Consider the following 24,945-nt stretch of genomic DNA (forward strand, 5'->3'; position numbering starts at 1 on the left):
GGTAGAGCTCATAGAAATCAAAGCCTAAAGTAGTTTTAGATAATAGAGAAGAAATAGTTTTTTGACCCAAGGTTGCAGGGATAACCACCAAGTGGGTTGATGGAGAGAAGAGAGGTGGTAAGGCGATCCAGAAGTCTTACATTGTCTTCTATGTTGGCGGCTTTTGAACCGGCCCTGACTTCAAAAATCTAGATCGAGTGAATGAGGTGCATGGAAGGAGCAGGTTGGGAGGGAGATGATAGTGGCTGAGGGATCGGGTGTAGGAAATGGAGCAAAAGGGGAGAAGAAAGGGTTTCTTTTTGGTGGATTTTTTATTTTTTTTGGTGAGGGGGGGGGGGGTTGTGAGACAGTTGAAGTTGTTTGGACCAACCACCGGAGGAGTAGTCACGCTCACAAAAGGGGCAATGGGGGAGGAGTGGCCAACCCTTCATTGTTGACAACCAAGATATACTCTCCCAGTGGGGAGTTTGCGGAGACATCTACACAAATTTTGGCAAAGGAACGGTAGTCTTGAGCTTTATTTTCGTCATTGGAGTAAAGCAGGACACTGAGAACAAAGACTACCACACTCGAGTCATCAGCACACCAAAAGTGTAAGGGGAGCCTAGGGAGAGAAACACGAAAAGGAGCAAAGTTCCAGCTCGACCCTAACTTTAAGTCCAATAGGTTAAAGGACTCAACCTGCAGACTTATGAAACATGAAATGCACAACCATTACTTGATATAAATGAGAACGTAATAGTTTAGAGTTGAACATGTTTAGTTGTTTATAATTTCACATTACGACATTGGTGTACTTATAAGTTAAACTGCGAGAGTACATGAGTTAAATCAATGACTAAGCATCTCCTCTACTCACGTTGCTTCATGATTGGCTTCAAAATCAATATTCTTGTTGTAGATGAGCTAAACAGATTGTTGATTCAGCCTAGGTAGAGATTTGACCAACTTTCTGTCAAATCCAGCGACAACACCAAAACCAGCAAAGGGTGAAGAAGGATTGTTGAGACAGATCGAGATTGGAATATCTTGACTTGTCTCGACCGAGATGGGATATTTATAAGTACTAGGTTAGACCAAGATGTTGTGATATCCGAAATTGGCTGACATGTTGCATTTTTTGGTGTCGTCTCGACTTGCATGAGATCTTGCGAGACCTTCAACAATGCTGAATGGATTTTAATAGCAGAATGTAATAAACATTTATAAGGAGAGCTATAAAGCTGTGCAAGTGTAGTAACATAATAGGTTATGAAGATCCCAAAATAGCACAATAATCTGATGGAGGTCCAAAACCAGCAGTATCAAAGATGAACTGTGAATTGAAGTCCAGAAAAATAAGATGATTTCAATAATACTCATTAGTAGTGTCTGATTGACATCAATAGGTCAATGGATCCACTATAATAGAGTAAAATTTTATTAAAATCTCGGGCAAATTGATCGGGAAAAATATGGACCTCTGATTGGCTCCAATTTATTGCTGAGTGAACTTCACAGGGTGAATAAACTTGAAAGTAGGATTGAAATCCGCTGGCTGGATGTCACACAAGTGGATGTCAATCTTCTGGGGAAAGCCTCCAGAATGTTGATAATGCAAGCTCTTGTATGGATGAATCTGAATTTCAATTGATAAGTAACCACATGAAGTGCATACTTTAGAAGCTTTAGGAAGCTTAGGTTTCTACAACCAAACCCCTCTCCATGAAGAACTCTTCAATTCAGAATAATTGGGTAAAGATAAGTAATTTTGAGAGCTCTTATGCTATGTAATTATATCAGAACTTTGGTTGAAGAGAGGCTTGTGCATTAGAGAGTGATTAACCTCCCTACCACAGGCAACTCAAAGTCTAACAAGTTACAGATCGAAGTAGAAATATAAGTTTACATAAGCCAAATCTGGTTACAGTAGGAAAGATAAGAAACATTTACTGAATTACTCACACATTAGACATGATGGCATGGTGCAGAGCTCCATGGACACATTATCTTCCAATAGGACGCACTCACAAAATTAAAAGGTATTTTTGAATTCAAAATTATGTGAGGCCCTGTTATAACAGTAAAGTAACATGGTTGTATATTCATTTATGATACACAATACTATAATATAAGATTCAAAAAGAACCTAATAAGACTGGCAGTGATTTACCCACCTTCCCCTCTCTAGCCATTGGTTGCAATGATCTTTTTTCCCCTTCAAATTTTTGTATATTGAATTAGTTCATTCTGCTTAACAATAGCTAACACTCTTTTTTTCAAAGTAGTTTGAGTGGCTAGTTGTTTTTATGACGTAATAAATGATTCTTGGTTCCTTTTAGTTTGATACAGAGGAATCTCTTCGCAAACTTCCTTTACCAGAGTGTTGGGTGGTATGTCACCTTTTACACTTCAATTTTCATTATACCTCTTTAACTCTGATTTCCAGTAAACACATTAATTTCTGTGTATGCACTGAAACCAGGTCTCAAAGCTCCATTCTCTTATTGATAATGTCACTTCAAGCTATGACAAGTTTTTCTTCGGTGATGTTGGGAGAGAGATATATGATTTCTTCTGGGGTGATTTTGCCGATTGGTATGTTCTCTGTTTAGTATTTTGTCGAGATCCTTTCATGTTAATTCCTTTTGTAATGCTTGTCTATTTTACTGTAGACACTAGACGCTACTAATATCTTAGCCCAGCAGTCCCTCGATATACCCATATAAATCGGGTACGTGAAAGCCTATTTGGTTGAATGTAATGAACCAAGTAGAACCCACTTCACCTTGGTGAATCATAGTAAAATCATCAAGGTCAATGCAACTAATTAAAGTAAAGAATGGTATAAGGTCAATGCAACTAATTAAAGTAAAGAATGGTATAACAAAAATTTAAGAGAACAAGTAACTCAAAATCAAATAGGTGAATGTTTTACTACTAATCAAACATCAAAAAAAGAAAAAAAAAATCACCACAAAGAAAGGAGAAACTGGTGTTTGGGGTGCACTCTCCCCTTCCCCTTGCCTTGTTTGCCAATCTCTATGGAGGCTTCCTTAGATGGTGTCTCCACCTCCCAAAGCCACAAGCTACTCTCCCCCCGCCCCTGAAATTCTCTTCCTTTACCTGCTCTCTCCCCTCTCCCTCCTGCTATGTTACTTATTGTCTCTGTGCGCATGTATTGTGAGCTCTTACAGATTTCACAGTTCAAATGTTTGCTACAAGACCTTGGTTTCCTTATTTGGCTCCCTATGATGCTGTACTGTGACAAAAAGGCAGCCATTAGGTTGCTCATTATTTGGTACAGCAATGACCATGCCAAGCATGTTAGAAGTTGACAAGCATTTCACCAAGTAGAAGTTAGGAGAATTGCTGGTGGAGAAACCACTGCCATTGGCTGCATTTTTTGTATATTCCTTGCGATGGCCTCCCATAAATCTCAAACTAATTACCATTCTCTCATACATATCATTAAAGAACTAAGGATTTACTTTAAACCCTTTTCTTTAGTAGAACATGCAATGTTAAATCTTAGGATTTCAGTCATTGGCTTTTTGGGAATCAATAAGGGCCATATGGAGGCGTTTCTTGATTGGCATTATAATAACCAAGGTTGTCAAGGCGGCAAAGCGAACAAAGTGGTTGGGGCTTCGCCTAGGCGATGAAGCGGCAATAAGGCGACCAAAGCGGCTGGGTCAAAAATTTTCAATACGAGTATACGACTACTTTTAAGCTGATAAATTTCTATTATAAACTAAACAAACATTCAAGAATCACATTCATCTAAAAAAGCAAGCATTCAAGAATCATAATTATGAAAGATTATTCAAAAAAGAACACAAACATAAGTTCATCTCATTAAGCATCATAACACATGACTATAAACTATATCAAATTATAAGTATGAAAATGGAAGTAGTAATTTCACATTTTTACTTACCTCTATGATAGTGTGATGCCAAATAAGTGCCTTATCCATTTAATGATTCATTGATTCCTGATTCCGAAATGACTAACTATTATGTTCATATATGGCTTTGTAGGATAAAATTTGATTTTTAAAAAATCAAGAAAAAATATTATTATGTACAAAATGTCAAAAAAACAACTGTTTAGGCGGCAATAAGGTGCACAAGGCGACAAAATGGTAGCAATTAGGTGAAAAATTGGAAAAAAAATTGCATGTTAACAAAGTGGTTCAAAACAAGGCGGTTGAAAAACCGCCTTGCTGCCTAGGAGGACGCTTTGACAACTATGATAATAACTAATAAATATAGTATTAAATCTAGTTTCAAAAGGTCATTTTGGCCAAACTAAAATGTCTGAGATATTGAATTTCCTCAAAACATTGTATTTTTTTCTTTGTTTTCAATGAAGCAAAACTTGCCAAGTATTAAATGCCAAAATGACCAAAATTATGAGGAAAAATGGTGCATTTTTTACCAAAATTTTTAGATGAGATGGAGAATTTTTGAAAATTAGAAATATTGCGGTTATTGTATTTTATTTTTTATATGTCGTTTCATTTGGGCAGTTTTTGAAGTATGTCAATAATCTTATTATCTTAAAAACCATATTGTCTTACCATAAGCATTGTGTTGAATGGTTTGAGAGATCATATGTGTGTGACATAGAAGGCTTTTATTTATATCAGTAATATGACAAAAAGAAAACAAGTATTCACGATGTGGGACTATTACGATAAGATATCCTAACAGACAATTCTACCCTTCTTAATAATACTATTATATAGCAACACTCTCCCTCAAGTTGATGTATATGTATTTATCATGCCCAACTTGCTAACAAGCTTTGGTACTCAAACTCTTTGTAAGCTCATCAGCCCTTTGATTGTCCGAGGTAACAAAGTAAATATGGATCAATCCAGACTCAATCTTTTTCTTGATGAAGTGCCTGTCGATTTCCACATGTTTGGTTCTGTCATGCTAAACTGAATTATGAGCTATGCTGATTGCTAACTTATTGTTCGAATACAATTGTATAGGTGTCTAAAATTTTGGTCCAAGTTCTTGAAGTAGTCCCTTCAGCCATAGCACCTCTCAAATACCTTGTGTATGGCTTTAAATTCAAGCTCTTGAAGTAGTCTCTTCAGCCATAGCACCTCACAAATACCTTGTGCATCACTCTAAATTCAGCTTCAGCATTGGACCTAGCAACCATTGCCTGTTTTTCACTCCTCCAAGTTATCAAGTTGTCTCCCACATAAGTACAGTACCCAGAGGTAAATCTTCTGTCATCACGACACTTTTGCAATATGCATATGTGTATACCTCAATCTTCAAGTGTCCGTGAGAGGAAAGCACAATCTATTCATGGAGTAGCCTTTAAGTATCTTAAGATTTGGTAGGAAGCATCCAGGTCTGATGAGTAGTTATCATGCATATACTGGTTACAAGACTAACAACAAACGTAATAGTTGTAGAGAATGAGATAGGTAAATCAATTTCCTTACCATCTTCTGATAGCCAGTCTTATCTATTGGCTCCCCTTCCTTTTCCTTCAAATGTAGATTAGGCTCGATTGGAGTCTTAGCAGGTTTGTACCCCAACATTCTAGTCTCTGTCAACAAATCAAGAGTATACTTCCTATGAGAGAGATACGTACAATTGGCCGAATGAACCAATTCAACACTTAGGACATAATCTTGAATTCGGTTCCGAAGAAATTCTTCAAGGGTGAATTCTCCTCATCATTGCTTCTGTGATAACTATATCATCCACATACATTAGTAGTATTGTCATATAGGAATCCCTTTCTTGATGAACAAGGTATAGTTAGCATTGCTCTGTTTGTAGCAAATGGACACCATGGCTTTTTGGAGTCTCCCAAACCAAGCCCTTGGAGACTGCTTCAGACCATACAAGGCTTTCTTCAACCTACAAACTTTTCCATAAAGTCTTAATAGTAGCATGTCCAAGTGGTATGTCCATAGACACCTCATCTAGAATGTCTGCGTGGGGAAAGACATTTTTCACATCAAGTTGTTGCAGGCTCCATCCTTGATTTAATGCTCACGAAAGAATGAAAGAAATGCCCAAACTGTATTCTTCTTTACAACTTGGCAAATTTCTCTTGATAGTCTATCCTGTAGGCTTGAGTAAAGCCCTTGGCTTCAAATCTTACTTTGTAGCTTTCCACAATTCCTTATACTTTGTGTTTGATGACGACTACCCACTTGGACCCAACAATCCGCTATCCTGTAGGCAAAGTCACCAGTTATCACATCTTTTTTTCTCCCCAACCAGCTTCTCCTTTCTCCTTTTGTGGTGAGCATTTTTTCTCCTACCAGGGGTTTATCTTTTACCTATTGATGTTGTGATCTTGTTTTCAGATCAGTTCTTTGTTTGATTTAGTGTGATGGCCTCTGATTTAGTTACCTGCCGCCTCCTCTAGTACCTTTGGAATGAAGGAAACTCCAGTTTCACGGGAATTCGATTTCTCCCCATTCCAAATGACCACTATCAAACTTTATAGGTCTAATTATCACTAACGGTCTCACTGTATTTCTCTTGTTGTTGGTGCTCGTGGCCTTACATATCATCTTCATGATACATTTGTCAAGCCCTCCTTTTCTTGATACAACACAAGACAAGTGGGAGACTGATGAGTGCTTGGTTATGGGATTCCTTCTTAATTTCATTGAATCCAGTATTGCAGAGGGCTATCTCGTTTTAAATGCTACCACGATTTGGAAGGTTGCCAAGGAAACCCATTCAAATGTGGGAACCGATGCTTAGTGCTTCGATATTTGGTGCAAAATCCATCAGCTACAACAAAAGGAACATACTTTGGCCTAGTACTATAATACTCTTCGTGGATTTTATCAGACCCTTGATTTGTATGGAGCTTTACTCCAACTTGTGCTGCTCATGTTGCTGCTTGGCAAAGTTAGAAAGGCAAACTTTGGGTTTATGATTTTTAGGACGAATTAAATATTCAGTATAATCAAATATGGGCTTGTATCCTCTCATGGAAACATTTTCCATCCTTGGTGAAAGCTTATGCCATGATTGACGCTGAAGATGATTGCCAAACAACATTGGTGCTCACTTGGATGCCAGAGAGATTTGCGTTGGTGGTTGGCACAAGAGGTAACCAAACCCGTACATGTGATTCCTCCCATACTCCAGTTAAGTGTGAATATTGTGGTCAAGAACATCACACCAGTCGGAGTGGAAATCCTCAAGCATCTGCTCCTCAAGCCAATCTCGAAAATTATAGTTCTTGATCACCTCTTTCCTCATACGAGTTCCAACATCTCGTCAGTTGATGACCAAACTTGAAGTGTCTTTTTCTATGCCAACTTTCAGTGGTAGTGTAGCATCTGCCATGGTTCCCCTCTTAGGGGAAGATTGTAGTGAAGATCAAGGGGCCTAAAGGCCTCGCGGCTAGGTCACGATGGCCCTAGGAGCCTCGCAAGAGAGGGCGAGGGGCCTAGGACCTATCGCCTTGCTGGTGGTGGGTCACGATAGCCGTAGAAGCTTCTTGAGAGAGAGGCGAGGGTCTTAGGACCTAACGTTGGGCTGAAGGAGGGCTGTCGATGGTCCTAGGACGCGACGAAGGTGCTGGCAGTGGTCCTAGGCCAACGTGGGAAGGGGCTTTGGGTTTTTCGAGAGGAGAGAGAGAGAGACGAAAAGGAAGAGGAGAGTGTGGCGATGCTCAGCGTATTTTTTCTTTGGATTTCTCAGATCTAAAGATCAAATATGTGGCTTTGATACCATATTGAATGGTCTAAGAAATCCTAACTTAATGTCTGAAGACATAGCAGACCTTATTTATCTTGTTAATATGACAAGAAAAAAATAAATATTCCCAATGTGGGACTATTACAATAAGATATTTTAACATGCCATTCTACCTTACTTAATAATACTACTATGTTACAACAAATTGCCTTGCACAAGTGGTAGTTTTGGAAGTTTAGTTCTCCTTAAATAGAAACTTTAGTCTATTATATAATATGGAAGACATGGAACTGTATTGATCATATTTGTCAAAAGCATTACGGAGCGTTTGGTTGTGGAATTCCATAGTAGATTGTTTTGATTTGCAATCTAGGTGTAATGGGAACTAGTTATGTGGAATTTAATCTGTCATACAAAATTGGTTTGGTTACCTTGAGTATAAGAACTAAATCTACTTAAAAAGCTTTTAGGTTACCCTGAGTTAGGTCTTGATTCTATTTGAGAAATAGTAATATTGTACGATTATTTTGAGTTTTGTCATTTTTAACTATTATACCACGATCAGTTCAGGATAACACTTGATAAATTGGATTTTAGTTTTTCTAGTTTTTTATCTTTTTAAATTCTATTATGATCTCTTTTTATTAATTTTTTTTATCTTTCTAAAAGTTTTAATTTTCTTATATTATTTAAGATTTTTGTTATCTTATATTCTTATTATAATTAAGATTTTATGCCTTGAATAATTTACATTAATATCTTACAAAATGGATAATATGCTTTATTCTCTAGATTTTATTATTTTTTTATTGTTTTACCCTAACTATATTAGCAACAACAACAAATAATCCTTTGTCCCAAATATATGGGGTTGACTACATGGATTCTTGCCTTCCAATCAACTCTATTTGAGGCCATATTATATACAAGCATCGTGGGAAATCTCGCGAGGTATCTCGATTTTTTCATAAACCGAGATGAGATCAAGGTTGAGATTTGCGAAATGAGATATCTCGCCATATCTCACTATATCTTGCCAGATCCCGCCCCAAATCGCCATATCTCACTAGAACTCTCAATTTGTGCCCCATTTTTTGCGGATTTCAGCCAAATTTTCACTTGCAACTACTCTTAGCATATCTACAACATCAAAAGAAGTTCAATCATCTTCTACATGTCTTATGAACTTATGCGTTAATGACTTATATAGAACTTCTAACGGTTATATACTTTTATCATTCTATTCTCGAAAGTCAAGATTGTAATACTCATATGGATGGAATCTTGATGACATTTAAGTTATTTGATGTATTTGATACACTTGATTTTCATTTATATTACATGTTATATAACCTTGCATTCTCTAATCCTACAACATTTCGGTTTCACATTATGGGTAGACTTAGAAATCATACTTAAGGCTGTTTTCTCAGAAATCCAAGGCTACTAATGTGTTCAAAAGGCCTTAAATAGGCTAAATACCAAGTTTTAGCCCAACTGGGACCCTAAAACCCACCGAGATGGGCTACCGAGTTGATGCCCAAAAAATGACATATCTCGACCGAGATCTCACCGAGATGGTCAAGATCTTGGTCTTTAGCGAGATCTTCTACCATGTATACAAGACCTCTATGCATGTCATTTTTCACCACTTCTCTTAATGTTATCCTAGGTCTGCCCCTAGTTCTTCTAATTCCTTTAATTTGGATTAAATCGTTTTTCCCTACAACGGCATTTAAGGGCATCCATTGAACGTGGCCACGCCACCTCACTCGACTTTCTCGTACCTTATCATTTATTATAGCTACTCCCTGACCAGCTCTAATATGATCATTCATTATCTTATCCTTCCTAGTTTTGCCATCCATCCATCTTAGCATCCTTATTTCTTCTACACTGAGTTTATCTATATGATGTTTCTTAACAACCCAACACTCTACACCATACGTCATTGTCTTTAGTCATATAGAATTTTCTTTTGAGCTTTAAAGAATATGTCAATCACACAAGACTTCGGATGCACCCCTCCATTTCTTCCACCTTATTTTAACTCATTAGGAGACATCATCCTCTACATCACCTCTTTTTATTTATGATTGAGCCAAGATACCTAAAATAATCACCTTATGGACTCATCAAGTTTCACCAACTCATTGTCCGTCCAGTCACAACTCACAACCAAAGTTACACACTAGATATTATGTCTTCGTTATACTTAGATTATAGCCTTATGATTTTACAATTTCTCTCCATGATTCTAATAAAGCCTTATGATTTTAAAAATTTTCTCCATGATTCTAATATTTTATTAATCCCTACTTATATTTCATCTACCAAAACAATATACAACAACAACAACAACAACAACAAAAGCCCCCAACAAAGGGGCGGCACAGGACGCCCCCAACGCCAAGGCCAGCAGAACAAGGCCAAGCACAACCCCACCACCCCAGGACAGGCACCCCAGCCCAGCCTCAATATGGATTATACACCTCGACAGAGCAAAGGCTCCGGAACGGGGCCACCCAACGACCCAGCACACGGGAGCAACCCCGGACCAACCAAAGACGACACCACCAGGCACCACCACAGCACCACACGAGTACATAGACCCGCACCGACACAAGCGGCGGACAACGGCCATAAAACCAGCTTAATGGAACGACACAAGACCGGAGACCTCCCACCACCACCCAAAGGAAACCACAAACACCCACGAGAACCAGGACCAAAACAACACCGAGGAAACGCAAGACACCACCAACGCCGACAGACAAAGACAACAGAACGCCACAAGAAAGCCGACCAAAGCACCCAGAAAGGAAACCCCACGGGCCACAACAACACAACACCGAAAGCAACACGGGGACCAGAAGTGGAACACCAACCAGGAAAAGAAGGGCAAGGACCCGACGGGAATCCCGTCCCCCCGACGCACCGAACCACAACATACCTAACTATACATATTTACGACACTTTAGTACTGCCAAATTAACGCTGGGACTCTTCTGTTTTCTAGGTCAATAAATACCATATGAACCATATCATCAACAAAAGCATATCTACCAAAACAATATCATCAACAAAAAGCATATACCAAGGAACTTTGGTCGAATCATTCATTACCTAATTCATTTAGGATAAAACCTAGAAAATGGATTTCAGTCTTTTATACCGTGTCTTGTTTAGGTGGATATGATCATATGATTTTGAGATCACCAATTGAGCTTATCTCACCAAGAATCAATATAAAGTGTAAAACGGTGACTTAGGTGATTCCATGGTATCTAGGTGCAACGGTTTTAAAACCTAGAATCATGATCCTATATATGCCAATTCTGTGGAATTGTGCAACCAAATGCTTCCTTAGGCAACCCAAGACATTGGAGGCATAGTTCGAGAACTCATGATGTCTCAGGAGATATATTGCTTTATATCAAATGGCAAGGCAAGACAAGAGGTGATTGAAGAAAGTTGTAGATCTTAGTCGAAGTCCCTCTTGAGTCATGATCTCAACCTTAGATATCGTTTGGACTGAGATTTCAACTTGATCTTGCCAAGAGGAAGGCCTTTCCCCCATCTGTTCTACTATTGCTGGATTTTTCGGAAATCCTCAATTTCTTCATCAGACATTTGTTTTGATGACATCTCCTGCAGATTTGTAACACTCCTACATCTTCTGTACTTCATTCATCCATTTCCAAGCTAATTAGAACCCCTATTTGCTTAATGCTTACTGCTCAGCACATACATTCTTGAGTCTCATGACTTGACTCTTGAGTTGTAACTTCACCATTTGGATTATCATTTGAACTATGAACATGTGTAATGTGTTTGACCTGTTTGAAGTTGAACTTTGAGCACTAATGTATGTTTATATTATACAACAACAACAACAACAATAAGCCTTGTTCCAACTAAATGGGGTCGGCTACATGGATTCTTGCCCTCCAATCAGTTTTGTTCGAGGCCATGCTAGATACAAGGCCTAAACTATACATATCCTTTCTCACCACTTCTCCTAAGGTTATCTTAGGTCTACCCCTAGCTCTTCTAGTTCCTTCAATATGGATTATATCACTTCTCTGTACAGGGACATTTATAGGTCTCCATTGAACGTGGCCATGCCACCTCAAACGACTCTCTCAAAGCTTATCACTTATGGGAGCAACTCCTAGACCAACTCTAATATGATTATTTCTTATCTTATCCATCTCTAATATGTTTATATTATATACTCATAATAATCAAGGCATCAAGACAACCATGGCAGACAGTAGGGTAAAAAACTATGGCGATGCAAACAAGGTGGAAAATCGCTTGCCTAGGTGTCTACAGCACCCAAGCCGACCAAGGATCAGTGCCAATGCATTAGGCAATACTTTGATAATTATGGATGTATTGATGTGTATAATAAAGCCATTTTAGGGCTTTACTTCCTGTAGGGTTTGTAGCAGTTTCTGGCTTTGGTTCCGACATGGAACTCATATTTACTCTACTTTTTTTCATAATTTGAATGTATTAGTCTGTTCAAATGGTTGCAATGGGCTGAACAGAAACCTTCAGCCCCAAATGATTCCTAATACCCCTCAAGTTGATGACCGAGTTCAAAGAAAAGAAAACATCTTGATGATTGAAGGGGCAAGAATGGTCTTGAGATTGAGTTTTGGTGAATGATTGGAAGAGAGTGGCGCTCAAAAACTAAGGTAATGCCAAAAATGTTCATAGGTTTCACCTAAGTGACCAAGGCACCAGGTATCTTTGTGTTGCCTTGGGGAGACTTCGACAACCATGATTGTTAACACCAGACCTTGTCCACAGGTTAACTTGGAATGCTTTAGATTACTGGTTGCCTTAAGTTTTAAGGTGTACAGACCACATTGAGAGGAAAGGTAGGAAAAGAGAAGAACAGGAATATAAAACGTGTTCAAAATTGCTGGTCGTACTTGGAATTGACATAAAATAATTGTTGGAGGAATCCTTTGGAATTTGCAGATCAAAATGCAGAGAATGATTGCTTTCACCTCCCTCTCATATATTTTGCATTTGTAGTCTTTGTACTGTAGAGTATCTCTCTCATATTTACAAGATTGTGGTGTTTTAGAATACTAAAAATAGTGATTTCTAGGCAATTTGAAACTCTTTTGAATGATTTGCTAGAAAAGAATGTTCTAGAATCATATTTCCTAAGGCAACTAGGCCCAAGGCATTGGAAATATAATGTAGAGACATGGATGAAAATTGAAAATACAGTAGACAGGAAGAGCTATAACAAGGACTTCAAACCAGCACTTGAACAAATAGAATCTTATAAGTGGAAATTGTGGGTTTAAAACATTGTTGCAATCTGTATTTTAACAGAAAGAGAGGGCCTTAGAAGGGTATAGTGGGAAGTGTAAAAGAAGAGTTTTGCAATCTTTTCCCCTCGAATGGAATGGAAAATGAAGATAGAAGATTGAGAATTGACATGCACATCAAACACTACTTATAGAATCATAAATGAGCTGAAAACTAAAGTGGCAACCACCTATGATGTGGTTCTACCACAGATAAGAGCGCTCTTTCAAATTTGAGATCCCTCCCCAAACCCTGCTGAATGCCAGAGCCTTGTACCTGGGTACGACCCTTTTATGTCCTCTTATAGCAAAATCTTTTATCTCAATGATTGAAGGGGCAAGATCGGTCTTGAGATTGAGTTCTTGACCGGTGATTGGAAGGGAGTGGTGTTCAAAAACTAAGGTAACACTAAAAATGTTCGTAGATGTTGCCTAAGTGAGCAAGGCACAGGTGTCTTAGTGTTGCCTTGGGGAGACTTCGACTACCATGATTGTCAAGACCAGACCTTGTCTGCAGGCAACTTGTGATGCTTTAGATGACTGTTTGCCCTAAGCGTTAAGGTGTACAGACAACATTGAGAGGAAAAGGGAGGAAAAGGGAGGAAAAGAGAGACCAGGAATATAAAACTGTCCAAAATTGTTGGCGGTGCTTGGAAGTGACATAAGATTTTTGTTGGAGGAATCCTTTGGAATTTGTAGGTCAAAATGCAGAGAATGATAGCATTCACCTCCCTCTCATATCTTTTGCATCTATACACTTTCTATTGTAGAGTATCTCTCATATTTACAAGAGTGTGGTGTTTTAGATTACTATATATTGAATTCTAGGCAATTTGGAACTTTGTGGAATGATTTCAAGAAATGAATGTTCTAGAATCATATTTCTTGAGGTAACTAGACCCAAGGCCTTGGAAATAATGAAGAGACATGGATGGCGATTGAAAAATTCAGTAGACAGGAAGAGCCATAACAATGACTTCAAACCAACACTTGAACAAATAGAATCTTATAAGTGGACATTGTGGGTTTAAAACATCGCCACAATCTGGATTTTAACAGAAGGGAGAGGGTTTTCTGCAAGTAGGTATAGGGGTTTAGAAGGATATAGCGGGAAGTGTAAAAGAGGAATTTCGCAATCTTTTCCCCTTGAATGGAATGGAGGATGATGGGAGACAGAAGAAAGAAAGTTGACACACATGCACATCAAACACTACTTATGCTCATAGAAATATATAAATGAGCAGAAAACTAAAGTGTAGATCACCTATGATGTGGTTCTACCCCTAATAAGAGAGCTCTTTCAGACTTGAGGTCCCTCCCCAAACCCTACTTACTGCCAGAGCCTCGTACTTGAGTATGACCATGATGGGAGATCTGGCAAGATATCTCGTTTTTTAAGATAGGCGAGACGAAATGGAGGTCGAGAGCAAAGAGTTGGGATATCTCGCTCGATATCTCGCCTTATCTCACCCTAGATCTTCGCTGGAACTCTCAACTTTTGCCTTTTTTTGTGGATTTTGGCTGAATTTTTACTTGTAACTACTCTTAGCACATCTACAACATTGAAGGAAAATCAATCATTCTCGACTTGTCTTATAAACTTATGATTTAATGACTTATATAGAACTTCTAATGCTTGTATAATTTTAGTATTCTATTCTTGAAAATTGAGATTATGATACTCATATGGATGGAATTTTGATAACATTAAGGTTGCTTGATGCATTTGATACACTTGCTTTTCATTTATCTTAAAGGTTCTATATTACATGTATAACCTTGCATTCCCTAATCTTACAACATTTCGGTTTCACACTATGGGTAGACTTAGAAATCATACATAGGGTTGTTTTCTGACAAATCCAAGGCCACCAATGTGTTCAAATGCCTTAAATAGTCTAAAGACCAAGTTTCAACCCAACTGGGACCCTAAAATCCACCGAGATGGGCCACCGAGTTGATGCCAAAAATTGTATATCTCGACCGAGATCTTCTACCATGAGTATGACGACCCTTTTATCTCTATTGATCAGTCCTCTTTGACATTTTGGTTGTTTTTATCTTTACCTTCATTTAGACACAAATTATTGTCTTTTTTTCATGATATCCTCTACTTGTTCCCTAGGTATATTGAAGCCAGCAAATCTCGCCTTTACCATGCTGAAGGTCATTCAGTTGCTTCTGTAGCAAGGGCGGTTCTCCTCTATGTTTTTCAAAACATCTTGAAGATGCTGCACCCCTTCATGCCATTTGTCACTGAAGAACTGTGGCAGGTATATTGAGTTTTCTAATATTTTTCACATTGATGTGTTCGAACTAAATATTGGGTATTCTCTGTTTTATTAGTGTCTTTGTGGTTGTATTCCATTTTGTCATTCCCTTAAATAATCTTGATCTTTGTGAGGAAACTGTATCTTCTATGGTTTTCTATTTCTGGAAACTGTTGATATGACTTACAGGCTTAGCCTAGTTTTAGAAGCCAAGATCCTGTAACCAGACCAAGAGCAGAAAAACGGAGAAAAAGAAAGATGCAGCAAAGGAGAAGAGGTATGCAAGTTTCAGGGGTAGAGAGCCTGTGATTATATCTAAACAGAGATCCTGTCTTAAAAAGACTCTTCTGCCCTGTAACTGGTGACAGATCTTAAGCGTAACATTCTAAAAATAATAAATCTAAACCTAAAAGAAAAGAATTATAAACCCAGGAGGAGAATGCCCTTGACTTGAGGTGGAACTTTAACACTCCCTCTCAAGATGGATCATACAAATCACCCATGTTCAGCTTGGTACAATTAGAACAAAAGCCTTGGAGCAAATTGTCACCCGGTAAACATATCCGCCAGCTGGTCGAATGAGGACACAGGAGTGGCATTTACTTTCTAATCACAGCACCCTAACAAAATGGCAATCCAATTTCATATGTTTGGTGCGCTCATGAAACACTGGATTACTAGCAGTATAGATCGTCAGCTTGATTGTCACAGCATGGGGGGAATCTATTGGAACCTTAGTGCAAGAAATAACGACTGAAATCGCATCAGCTTTGCTGCAGAATGGGCTACCTAACTTCTGTAGCTCATTTTCAGCTCTTCTTCCCTCTATGTGTTTGTTGATTGTGATTAAATCTTGTTCGGTTTGTTTGTGAATTAAATCAACTTCAGTCCTGATATGAATAACCTAAGGTTCAAGTGTCCTTCATAGGTTAGGTTGGCTTCGTTTTTGTTGTTTTATGCTTTATTCTGATGCCCATGCTTATTGTTGTCCTGAGATCAGTTTTTCTCCACCTCCTTTTGCCTGATAAATAACCTTCGTATTATAACTGAAAATTACATTACAGGCAGCCTCCTAGAATCCCCATATGTCATTTTTAGGAAGTGAGGGGGTGATGTAATCCCAAGTCAGGGCCAGTCTTCAGAATCCTAGTGAACCAGTAGTAATTTAGGGTTTTAATCCTTCTGTTTAGGGCAAAGTATGGGCGGACAGCAGCTTGAATTGACCAATGATACCCTGCAGCTAGGGGGTTTTGCTCTCTAAACCCTACGGCTAAGGTTTCAAGGGTGTAGGGGACTGTTAGGGTTGATGGGGTAGGTAAAAGGATTCTGCCAGACTCTTTTTGAGGCTAGGAAGTTAAGAGGATAAACCTAGTTCTGTGAATTACAGTTTCAAACTTTATCATCCAAGTATAGGGTTTGGAATATTAGTGTTTCTAGGGGATGAACTAGGGTTAGGATTAGGTCAAGTAGGCTTAGGGAGGGAGATCCTAAAAGGAATTAGGTTTTGGATGAAGGGTTTGAAAGTATGGTTAGGGTTTTTAGGGTTTTTTGGGAATTTATGGCAGAAAAAGAATTTACACTTTAGAATTTAAACTATGGTTTGGTTGGTCCATTGGGCTGAAACTAAGAGGGAAGGCACCTTCTCTCCAGTAAGTAACTGGCTTTTCACTCCTTAATAATCAATATAAAACCTGCCAAAAATTATGCGGCATAGAGCTCAGCCCACTAATGTTTCAGTTTGTCAAGGTCGGCGGTCCAAGGCTGATATATCTTTGGCTTCTCAAGTTACCCTTTATGAGCACTGAAATAATCATTAAGAGACTCGCCCCCTTATGAAAAGTTACCCTTCATGAGCACTGAAATAATCATTAAGAGACTCGCCCCCTTGCGAAAACTTAAAAATCTTCTCATACAGTTCGTAAGTACGGGAAGTGTTTCTCGCCTGGGATAACTTTCATAAAGGCTTCACACACTCCCTTAACTATTTTGTAAAACATTACATCGGCCGCAACACTGGTATCAATACTGTTCCATAACCAGAATTAACAATCGAATTTTCATGCTTCCAATTGTCATGGGCAGCAACAGAAGTGGGATCTTAAGATCAGGTTCGGGTGGATTCTTCTTAATGTATTTAATTTTCCCTTTTGCATGAGTATAGATTCAACAACTTGGGCCTGTAATAAATTGTTAGGTACACCACTGAGTTTAATGGTGGTAAGTTGCACATTAACATATCAGGTTGAGGACTTCGAATCAGCCATGATGAAGTACACAAGAGGGAGAACCGGCAGCAGCAAACACAAAACAGAGTATAAATACAACTTAACCACCCAAATCTATGAACTGCCAATTAACAAATGTAAAGTGCTAACCACATCAGAGGAGTATAAACCAAAAAACAGAGACTAATCAACTGAGATTAAAGGCACCTTAAGAGCAACTTTCAAATCACAATAAAAGGCATAAAAAACAGGGGTTCCACCAGGTAGGTTGGTAGTGCTTCTAGCAGAAAATCCAGATCACGCAACTGCTTCAATTAGGCATCTAGTTCCTTTTATAGGTAGCAGGATAGGACTTCATCATCACAGCACTATCAAGAGACCGGGAACACAGCACAGGTCTTCGAGAAAAAAAGAATTCCCAGGTTATGCTATCGTGGGCATGAATTAGATATAGAACCATACTTCGAAGATTCAACTCTTCATATATGTACTTGTCTGATTCAGAAGGAACAAAACTAAGCAGCAACTGCTGTGATAGATATAGAAGAAAAGATAACAAAAGATTTCAGGGCGATCTCATGCCATGTAAAAGCAGCAGTTTTCAGAACCCAAAATACAGTGAAGAGAAGAGAAGATGGAGGAGAAATAGAGGAAGAGCTGTGATTGATAACAAAAGTCCCCCTTGAACAGTTCATAAATATTATTAAATCAAGGACAGTTTAACAAAGTTTCCTAAAATGATTACACTACTAAACGAAACACAAAAGAAGGATGGTAATAAGCCTGTGATAGCTTGCTTAAAATAAGCTACAGGGGTAAATAGGGAGACCTACACTAATGTATATCATTCTTTTTTTTAGCGTGTATCATTACATAGTAATATCGTTAACACTTATCTTGAACTAGAGACCAAGGAAACTTCAAATAGAAATTGAGTTTCTAATTGAGCTGTCCTTCACATGATAGAATCAATCCAAATTAATAACTCAATCTGGACCCTGTCTAACCTAAATCTTCTTGAAAATTGAAAATAGAAACAAATAAGAAAAGGATGCTAGCTAGAGGAAACTAACCTAAACATGAAGTCATAAACTAGTTAGCTGGAAAAAAATTCGTTCTAGACTAAATTAATAGCACATGGAAGCCACACAGACTTTTCTTTACACCTAATCTTGTGCACCCTCTTAAATCTTTACTTTTGGGCTTATAATAGAGTTGTTAGTTCATACATTGATAAACTTATATAAGTACCCAAGGCCCATCAAATTCAATTATGGGACCAATATAAGGTATTTCAAGGACCAATTGATTTGATTGGCCAGCATGAACTACTTCATTTTATCTCCTAGGGATCCTGACTTCTGTTCAGATACTGTTGTGGATGGAAAACAATGTAATTTATACGATTGATGGGATCTTTCCTGCCTATATTTAGCAGTTGTCAGATATGTGCTGTTGTTGTTTCTTTAATGTTTGCTATTGATATTATACAGGCATTACCTCAACAAAAAGAAGCTCTCATTGTATCCCCTTGGCCTGAAACGTCACTTCCACGGTGTTCAAGCTCCATAAAGAAATTTGAGAACATACAATCTTTGGCAAGTATCCAATTCTGTACCCAACACTGTTTCCCCCCCCCCCCACCCCCAACAAAAAAAAAAAGAAGTAAAAAGAAAAAGAGAAGTATGTGTATAAATTTTTTTTCTTTTGGATATTTTGGATATGAATTATATCTTTTTGGGTTTAAAAAGAACCTTTAATCATTTCTAGTTTATGGGACTCAGATTAGAGCAATTCGGAATGCACGAGCAGAGTACTCGGTTGAGCCTGCAAAACGTATTTCTGCATCAATTGTTGCAAGCGTTGAAGTTCTTCAGTACATCTCAGTGAGTATCCTTCTGTTTCTTCACCCATGGATGTGGAAATGAAATATTGTGAGGTCTGCTATAGTTCTTTGGACTCTAGTTTCTTGACCGTGTACTTGTCATGGTTACAGCTTACAAGGCATTGGCGGGTTACCTAATCGAGAAGGCACTCTCTTAGGCTCCCTAGGCTATATAATTATGCAATATAGTAATGATAATTTTGTATAACGTGCTCTCACATGCAATATAGATGCACATCAATGTAATATGATATAATTATGTTATCATTAACCTAGCTTGGGGGATTTTCTGACTGTCAGTTGAAGTACTTGATGATTTTTTTATCATGTATACCTAAATCAATTGGGGTACACTTTGCTTTCATCTTCTGCAGTAAAATTGATGAAACTGCAAAGGACAAAGATTTGTTGCCTAGTAACTCACAAGGATGTGCAGCTTTTTTTCTATGCATTCTGAAGGATTTCTTATAGTTAAGATTGTGTATCAACTATCAAGTCAGTTATAATTAGGGCCAGTATAACCTTGTCTTTCCAGATGAAAGGTATACAATTGCTTAAGTTACTTGGGTTTTTTACATGAACCCGTTGAGAAACACATTGAACTCGTGGTACCCCTCGGAAATCACACCTTCCATTTAGGTTCTCCAAAACTTACATTATGAAAATTTCAAGTAACAATCATTGTGAAATGACCTTTATACACTTGCTTGTACTGGGTATAATTAAAATTACAATTTTGTCCTTCAAAAGTATCAACTGAAATATGGAGAAAAGACATGGAGGAGAAGAGAAAGAGAGAAGAAAAGAACAGCCAGAAGAGGGGCTGAATATTGTTTTGCAGATTGAGGGAGAATATATCTGCCTTTTATGATGCAAAATGTCCAAAATAAGATAAAATAATGAGATCCCTTGAAATGTTGTGCTAGCCTAATTGACACCAGCACAATCCTGAGAATCCTTTCTAATACTCCCCTCAAGCTGGAGCATGGTATTGAGCATGTCCAGCTTGTTGCAAATGTGATCAATTCTCCAAATTTCTAAAGACTTAGTAAAAATATCAGCAGTTCACCGATTTTGACATGACTACCTACAATTAGGATAGGCATGAAAATTAAAGCTTCTATAAATACAGATAGGCCCAATACATCGAAACTCATTGCCCATGGATAAAGAAAAACTGTTTCAATTTTCAACATAAAAAACAATGAAAACTAGAGCAAACATATTCTAACGGATTTGGAATTGTAACCAAGCATCTCCAATAGGCAGGAGCAACCAATCCACCTTGTATCTTTTCTCTGATAAAAGGACAATCAACCTCAATATGCTTCATCCACTCATGAAAAATATGATTAGAAGCATTATGAACCTGATTATCACACCATAGCTGTATGGCAGCTGGAACCTTGAAACCCACAGGAGCTGATGTACCACATCATCTCATTGGCAATAGTGCCATAGCTCTTATTATAATTTAACATTGGAATGAGCAACAATAGCCTATTTTCTACTTTTCTAAAAGACAAGATTTCCTCCTACAAAGTACAATATGCAATGGTTGACCATCTGTCCACTAGAGATCTAGCCCATTCAATATCGGAAAATCCTTCCACCTTGCTATGCCTATGGTTCTAATAAACGAATTCTTTCTCTATTGCTTTCTTGAGATATCAAAGAATATGAATAACTGCTTACGAGTGTGATGTCCAAGGAGAGGAAAGAAATTGACTCACCATACTAATGGGGAAAGCAATGTATGGTCGAGTCACCATTGGATAATTTACTTTACCAACCAATCTTTTGTTTCTTTGGGGATCCTCAGATAGTTCTCCTTCCTCAAGAACAAGCTTCACATTTTGATCCATAGGATAATCCAAAGGCTTCGATCCAAGCATTCATGTCTCAATAAGTAAATCCAAAACATACTCTTGTTGAGAAAGGATTACTTCCTTTGTAGATTGAGCAGCAGCTTCCACACGAAATGTTTCAATTTTTCTAAATCCTTAGTGTGAAACATTTGTTGGAGATATGTCTTCAATGCATTTATCTTAATAGAATCAGCCCTTGTAATAGTCGTCATCAACATACACTATCAAGAAAATGTTCCCAGTATGTGAGTGCCGGTAGAACACTGAGTGATCATTGCTACACCAAGGTGCCCCAAAGCTAAGTACTACCTTAGTGTACCTGCTGAACAATGCCCGTGGAGATTGTTCAAGGTCATAAAGGGATTTTATGTACCATCCACTAGTCTCCCCTAAGCAAAAAAATACACCTCCTAGATGGCATCACACAAGAAAGCATTTTTAACATCTAGTTGCCACAAAGTCCACTGATAAGTTTGCTAGTAGAGAAATCAAGGGTCTAACTGAAGTAAGTGTTTCCATGGGAGAAAGCGTATCCAAATATTCAATTCCACAAATTTGGGCATAACTTGTTGCAACCATCATGCCTGTAGGAGAGTAAGGGAACCATTAGGATTAACTTTTACAGTAAGTATCCACGATGATCCCGAATAAAGCAAGTGCATCCAAAATTGTGTGGTTGAATAGGAAATAATTAGCTATGAGGGAACAAGACAGAATTAGGAATACCTCCACATAAAATAGACGAATGCATGAGATTAGAACAGCATTAGCCTAGAATATTTTTGGAACCTTTATTTCAAAAATCAAGGACTAGGTGACTTTCATTAAGTGGTGATTTTTTCTTTATGCTACACCATTTTGTTGTGGTGTGTGAGAATAGGAAGATTCATGATGCATACCTTTTTGCTTCATAAACTCAGATAATGGGGTTGAGAAGCACTCTTTAGCATTGTCACTATGCAAGACTTCCACATTATCATCAAACTAGATTTTGATTTTAGATATAAATGTACAAAATATAGAAAATAGCATAGAACAATTCTTCATTAAATATGACCAAGTGACCGTGGAATGGTATCAACAAATTTCACAAAATATCTGGAACCCAACTTAGATGAAACCAGGCAAGGCCCCCAACATCAAAATGTACTAATGCAAAAGGAAAATGATGCATCTAGAATCAGCATGCTTTGGGCCCCCTAGCCTTTGGGCCCAAAACAAGACCCTAGTGGTGCACAACGGGCCGGCCAAAACTTCAAAAGGGCAATTTGGTCATTTTCCCACCCCCTTTTGGCACCAAAAGGATCTAGTTAAACCCAGAGTAACTTTAGGACCATAAATCGACTTTTTGTTTTAAGTTGAACTACTGGTTAGAATCCTGATCAGACTAGGAGTCTCAGTTGGAATCCAATTCTCAAGCGGGATTCTTTCTGGTGGTTGGTTGTATTATTTTCCAAGTTTATCTTTGTTTAGGAGTTTTTTTAGAAGAAGTTGTTTTGAGAGTCCTATTTAAGTTGTTGAGTTTTAAAAGGAATCCTAATCCAAGTAGGATCCGCCAGTTGAGTCTTAGTTGGTTTCCTTCACTTGTAATTTGTAGGCTACAAGAAGCCCCAAGCTCATTGTAGAAAATCAATTTTTGGTATTGAAATAAATATTAGACTTGGAGTTGTGGGAAACTAAGCCCACGACTGGCCTTTTTTAGGGATATGAGTTGTCCTCAAAGTTTGCAAGTTCTTCTTCATCTTCTTCAAGCCTGTGGCAACCCTAGAAGCTTCATCAAACCAGCAGCCACTCAACAGTTCCTTCCTAACCAGGTGTAATCCCAGGGCCCTCCCTTACCCCATTCCACTCTCCCAACCACTGCACTGCCTTCCCCCTTCTCCCCACAGCTAATATTAACCTTGGGAACATGGTGGAAGATCTTGCTCTCGAGCGAGATCTTGCCTCCTAAAAAAACCGAGATTTTGACCATCTCGGCAAGATCTCAGTGGAGATATACAAATTTTTGGCGTCAACCCGGTGGCCCATCTCGGTGGATTTTGGGGTCCCAATTGGGTTGAAACTTGGTATTTAGACTATTTAAGGCATTTTGAAAACATTGGTGGCCTTGTATATGTTAGAAAACAACCCTACATATGATTTCTAAGTCTACCCATAGTGTAAAATCAAAATGTTGTAGGATTAGGGAATGCAAGGTTATACAACATGTAATATAGAACCTTTAAGGCATATAAATGAAAAGCAAGTGTATCAAATGCATCAAGCAACCTTAGTGTTATCAAAATTCCATCCATATGAGTATCACAATCTCAACTTTCAAGAATAGAATAATAAAATTATACAACCATTAGAAGTTCTATATAAGTCATTAAATTATAAGTTTATAAGACAAGTAGAGAATGATTGATCTTCCTTCGATGTTGTAGATGTGCTAAGAGTAGTTGCAAGTGAAAATTCAGCCGAAATCCACAAAGAAAAGGTAAAAGTTGAGAGTTTCAGCGAGATTCAGGGCAAGATATGGCGTGATATGGCGTGATATGGCGAGATCTTGAGCAAGATATCTCAACTCTCTGCTCTCGACCTCCATCTTGTCTCACCTATCTCAAAAAACGAGATCTCGGCGAGATCTCCCACCATGCTTGGGAAGCTAACTTCTACTGGTACTTCTGCCATAGCTTAAAGACAATGCTTCTGCTGGAACTTGGAGAGAAAACCGGAGAGGTGATAGAGAAATTGTATTTGGGATCCATTTTTACCCATCCCTTTTTCAGATCAATTTTACAAAATTTTAGATGTCAATTTCAGTTGTTTGCAATGCTGTGTAATGAATTTACTCATTCAGGAATAACCAAAGGAAGTGAGACGCAGTTTGCTTCTTCAGATTGTTTCTTCACTGACATTGTTACCATTTTCAGCTTTGGATTCACATGGAAGGGATCACAAGAGGAAGATCAGAAGATCCGAAGATCAGATGCATCGATGCTGCAATTTAGTTTGGCAAGAAGATAAAGATTGAACAAGAATATGGTTCAGGTTTTATTAACAAACTAACAAAATTTGGATCAGTTGGGTTATGCCGGAGTAAGGTAAGTGGGGCAGATCCAGAGGAAGAGAAGAAGACTGGGAAAGAGAAAGAACCAAAAAGTTTTTAGCCTAGAAGCAGAGGAAGTGAAGAAGACTAGGAAGAAGGAGCAGGAAATTAGTCTTCTTTATTTATTTATTTATTATTATTATTATTATTTTTTAAGGATGAACTTGTAATTTCAGTTCTGCATGTAACAAGCAAGGGAATAAAAGTCATTTCTCAATGACCTTTAACTGAAACTTTAACAGCATGAGTTTTGGAGTATCTAAATATAAGGTCTGACTTTTTCAGGAGGTCCTACAAGTCTAGCGTGCTTTTCAAGGGTGCATGGCTTCTCTTTTCATTAGAACATGCACACAAACACATTTAGAGAACCTGTCTTTACATAAATATGTGGATTCTATGATGGAGACATTCGTAGAGCTGATAGAAGGGGGCAAGGATCCATGTAGCCAACCCTATCTAGTTTGGATAAGGTTGAACTGTTGTGTATGATCGGTCTCCATTGCCTTTATTATGTAGATTCATCAACAAACTGCTTGTTTTATCAGGAATAAATATAGGATTAGGTTCTACTATATATTTTCTGTC

General features: G+C 38.1%; 1 protein-coding gene across 1 annotated transcript in view; it reads left to right on the forward strand.

Annotated features, from left to right (window-relative positions):
* EMB2247 (protein EMBRYO DEFECTIVE 2247) overlaps positions 1–24,945 on the forward strand; it is a 122,696-nt gene that overhangs the window by 88,054 nt on the left and 9,697 nt on the right. The window contains exons 20-24 of the mRNA XM_089144652.1: positions 2,322–2,372; positions 2,465–2,577; positions 15,147–15,294; positions 19,010–19,114; positions 19,301–19,402. Coding sequence (XP_089000778.1) covers positions 2,322–2,372; positions 2,465–2,577; positions 15,147–15,294; positions 19,010–19,114; positions 19,301–19,402 — 519 coding nt within the window. The remainder of the gene's footprint in view (positions 1–2,321; positions 2,373–2,464; positions 2,578–15,146; positions 15,295–19,009; positions 19,115–19,300; positions 19,403–24,945) is intronic.

The sequence above is a fragment of the Hakea prostrata genome, chromosome 2, assembly GCF_041222555.1.
Source record: "Hakea prostrata isolate BN-2017 chromosome 2, UWA_Hpros_2, whole genome shotgun sequence".
Taxonomy (NCBI): Eukaryota; Viridiplantae; Streptophyta; class Magnoliopsida; order Proteales; family Proteaceae; genus Hakea; species Hakea prostrata.